Source organism: Phalaenopsis equestris, unplaced genomic scaffold (genome assembly GCF_001263595.1).
Source record: "Phalaenopsis equestris unplaced genomic scaffold, ASM126359v1 Scaffold000491, whole genome shotgun sequence".
Lineage (NCBI taxonomy): Eukaryota > Viridiplantae > Streptophyta > Magnoliopsida > Asparagales > Orchidaceae > Phalaenopsis > Phalaenopsis equestris.
The window spans coordinates 124,983-129,449 of NW_018164931.1; the positions used below are offsets into that span (position 1 = coordinate 124,983).

At 34.4% G+C, this 4,467-nt stretch overlaps 1 protein-coding gene across 1 annotated transcript in view; it reads right to left on the reverse strand.

Moving 5' to 3' along the window:
* The window catches only part of LOC110028137 (protein DETOXIFICATION 33-like), a 6,692-nt gene that overhangs the window by 956 nt on the left and 1,269 nt on the right, over positions 1 to 4,467 (reverse strand). The window contains exons 2-6 of the mRNA XM_020729877.1: positions 1,665 to 2,206; positions 1,000 to 1,086; positions 862 to 918; positions 536 to 774; positions 318 to 436 (exon numbers count right to left, since the gene is read on the reverse strand). Of these exons, the coding sequence (XP_020585536.1) occupies positions 318 to 436; positions 536 to 774; positions 862 to 918; positions 1,000 to 1,086; positions 1,665 to 2,206 (1,044 nt within the window). The remainder of the gene's footprint in view (positions 1 to 317; positions 437 to 535; positions 775 to 861; positions 919 to 999; positions 1,087 to 1,664; positions 2,207 to 4,467) is intronic.

Below are 4,467 nucleotides of genomic sequence, written 5' to 3' on the forward strand. Positions count from 1 at the left end.
CCCTACACGTAGCGAAAATAATGGATGTCAGAATTTATTGAATTTGTTTAGAGATGAGAGTAATATATGAATAATTGATTAAATTGTATTTTGCACTTAAAAGTGGTTCATTTCACTTTAAAAATCAAAGCATTAGTGATATTTTTAATGTGATATTAAAAAATTAAGTGTTATATAAATAAAAAATTAATGTTTAGGCGTAAGATATGTAAATATATAAAAATTGGTTGGTATGTACGTAAATCCCCCATTTTTTTTGTACTCATTAATAAAAGAGGTTAAATGGAGGCAGGAAAATAAGGGAGGCTAAGAACTACCTCCACGCCCAAATCAAGTGTGAATCCAAGCAGGTATCCAAGTGGTATTCCGACTACATAATAACACACCAAGTTAATGTAAGCAACTAATGCCTGCCACCCTGCCCCTACCGCAACACCTGAAACACAATACTTGCACCAAAATAATTATAATTTATGCAAAAAAAAAGATTTCAATATTATTGACTAAAATGCAAAGGATGGTTTGAAGAATGAACCTGACAAAACTGGTTGGAGGCTGTCAAGGAGAAGTGTGAAGGCAAACACGAGTATGAGCTGTGCGACAGCTCGAACAACTTTGGGATCATTCGTGAACGGAACGGCATAAATATTCCTCAGAAGCAACACCGCAGTGAAAAAGACGAAGCCAATGAAACCAGAGATCAACGTGATTATCAATATAGAGAACTTGGTGGCCCTTGGCCTGCCGGCGCCGAGCTCATTGGATACTCTCACACTGGTTGAGGAGAAATTATAGATGCTTCAGGTGAAGGAATGGAAGAAAGGAATGAAACTTGAAACAATAGAGATGGATGTTGTGTACCTTATGGCAGCATTGAAGCCAATGAAGACCATTATCTCCCACCCATGTAGATTCATACTGCGATAAAAGAGAATTCAGACTCCAGAATCATCACAAATCTTTCACTGGATTGATTGTTGTAGCAGATCAGAGACTTACCAGATTGAGAGTGCGGCAACTGTTATTTCTGCGTGTTTCAGGCGGCCGACTAGTATGACGAGAAACATAAGGTACCAAAACTCAAGGCTGGTGTTAGACAAATGAGACATGAAAATCAAAAGCTTATAAAATAGAAGAGAAAATGTCAAAATTGTCCCACGGCTCTTTACAAGAGGGTCTTCTTAATTTCAAAGTCTATAAAAGTGTTAAATTAGTCATCAGATTGTTCTAGGAAAATTTACATTGGTAGCACATAATTTTTATGTATTTACATAGCTAACATGTAAACTTTGATGTTTACAAACATGTGCTTTGGTGCTTTAAATCCATACATGAAAAAGGTATATTTCACTTTTTAAAAGTGGAGATAGTGTTATTTTAATGTGCTATTAAAGATTTGAGTGCTATGTTTGTAAATATGAAAGTTTAAGATAGAGACATGTAAATACATAAGAATGCTATGCTGTGCATGTAAATGCCCCATTTTAAAAGGAAGGACTGTTTCATCGCCATTGAAAAAATATGGAGACTAAGTCCACACTTTTATAGACTCTGAGGTTAAAATAAGTCATTATAAATGGTGAGGGGATCATTTTGATTCTTCTCTCTAAAAAACTAAAATGACGGTGAAATCTTTACAAAACAAAACCAATAATGCACCATACCACAACATGACAGCAGAAGCAATGGAGAGCCTGGCAAATTCTCCCAAGTCCTGAAAAGCCCTGCGGCTGAATCCATTCCAGGCACCAGGACAACTCCCCATTGAAATATACAAAAACTGGGCAACCACCACAAAACACCATGATATGTTGAGCGAGGCGGCGGCACCAGGAAGACCGAGCCCAAGCTGAACTATAAGAAGCCAACTGAGCAGTATGTGGAACACTAGAGCCGCAGCGGCGATGTAGGCCATGGCCAAGACCTTGCTCTGTGCCTGGAGGAACTTCTGCATTGGGAAGTTGAGAGCATAGAACACTAGTTGGGGTATCATGTAGAGGGAGAACCTCCCTGCAAGCACTGCGATGGCTTCAGCCTCACCTACGAAGCGGAGGATAGGGGTTGCAAAGATGTAAATGGGGAGAAGGAAGATGCATGTTGTGAGAAGGATGACCCAAGAACGCTGCATGTAAATGCCAAGCATGTCAAGCTGTTTTGCGCCGAATGCTTGGCCACAAAGCGTCTCGAGAGCACTTCCCATGCCCATCTAGTAATTACAGAACAAAAGAAGAGAAAAATGTCAATCATTTATTTCGTTAAAATAACATCAATTAGATAGGAATGTTTCTTCAATTACAATTACAATATCAAATTTATAATTCGCAATTCATAAACGAGTAAAGCTCCTGGTTCCCTTATTATTTAAATAGGGTCATTTCACTCTCAGAGTTTATAAAAGTGCCAAATTAGTCCTCACACTTTTTTGATATGAGCTGAAATGAACCTCAAGATGGATTATTTTAGCCTCAATTAAAAAAATCATATACCAATTTGACACTTTTATGGACTCTAGGACTAAAATAGACCTCTTAAAAGAATCAAGAGATCACTTCGATATTTTTCTAGTTCATTAATTGACCAGTGCAAGTCATATTATCGTGGGTGCTATTATAGTGGTGGTGGCCACAATATTTTCTAGAAAATCATGAAGATTGAGATAAATGATATGATTTGAAAAAATCAGCTCTTGCATGAGTGAATATTTCGAGACAAAAGAAGGAGAGGCTAGTAATTACAGAGTATGAAGCCATGGAACCCCCTATACTATTCCTTGGGACCAAAGCCTTGGGCAGCATTTTGGTTCAACTACGTCTCCTGCTTTTTTTTCAAGTTTTCAATAGACACTCAAGTAAAATTAACAGTATCATTAAATATTTCATGTGTTCTAGAGATAAGCCTAAGTGATTATTTCGGATAATTAGACTAAGGAATTGGACATTAATAATGTTGATTAGATATTCATGTTATTAATTAAGAATTAATTAGAATTCTAATTAAACACTAATGTTTGATTACTGATTAGATCCGGCATTATATGAGACACATAATTATAGAACTAATTAATAAAATTAATCATCATTTATTATTTTTGTGGCTGATTAAAAATTAATTAAAGCTTCAATTAAGATCATTGAATTTATTATTGCTTAATCATAATAGGTCAACCTAAAATATTCATTAACTGATAAATTAGCCAAAATCTTTTGTTATTTAATAAATTTAATTAACACAATTAGAAGTTCATTATGGTTTAATTAAAAGAATAAAACGTTTATTGCCATTTAAACATGATGCATAAGCTTAAAATCAGTAATAAATAAATTAACTAAACATATTAATTGGAAATAATGAACAATTTAGAATAATTGGGGCGTTAATTAAGATTATAATTAAAATAATTTTTTTAAAAAAATTTGCATGGTCACTGAGGTCTCAGTTGTTAACTAATTAATAAAAAAACTAAAACGATTGGCGAATAATAAATTATTATGCTAATTAGAGATTAACTACATTTTTTTCTTAAGATCGATATGTTTTCATAGCATTTAAATATAATGTTTAAAAGCCAGTTCAGAAATTAAAATCTAAAGAATGTTTATTGAACATTACTGAATTCAAAGGATTAAATAAGTTAAACTGAAATAAATAATTTAAAATTAAAAACAAGCCATTCATGCATGCTCAATTAGCCTAACTAACCCCCTAATTAACAATAATATAAAATTAGCTTAAATATTACTAATTTTCAATTTTATGATTCTCTTTTTTAGCAATCAGTTCATAAATTAATCGCTTATTATTAGTACTGTAATGCAATCTACGTACGTGCATTTTAAATATTTCACCTTTTTTGTATTTGGTTTAAAGTGAGAGAAAATTAAAATAAAAGTTTAAAAAATCGAAACACCCCAAAACCATTATTTTACTTGCTAGATTTTGAGTTAATCAAGCCATAATGAGAGTTTAAACTAGGTTTAGCAAATTATTAATTGTGAATTACTTTAAACCATATGCAACTTGGAACTCACTAAGCTTAAACTCTTCAAAAGTCTCCGATTGCATAGAGTTGACTCTTATCAAGTCACCAGAGAATCAACTCTTACTCGGCCCTCCGGACCGAGCTACTAAACTCACCCGAGGGATTCAAGAAGCCATATATTTACTAAAGCTATTTGCCAAGGGTGATAGCCTCCAATTCTAAACTCGTCTGAAGTTCCTAACTAGCTGCTGACTGCAATCTCAACTCCCTCCCTCTGACATATTTTCTAGCTTTTATGGTTATATTCTAGTAGGATATTCGTAGGGGTGTAAACGAGTCGAACACGAGCGAGCCCAGACGCAGCTCATGTTCGGCTCGTTTATATTTCGAGCTCAAAAAGTGTGTTCGTGTTTGGCTCATTTGCTTAGCGAACCGAACACAAGCCGTTCACGAACAAAGAGTCGTTTTGCCAACCCTAACCATAAAAA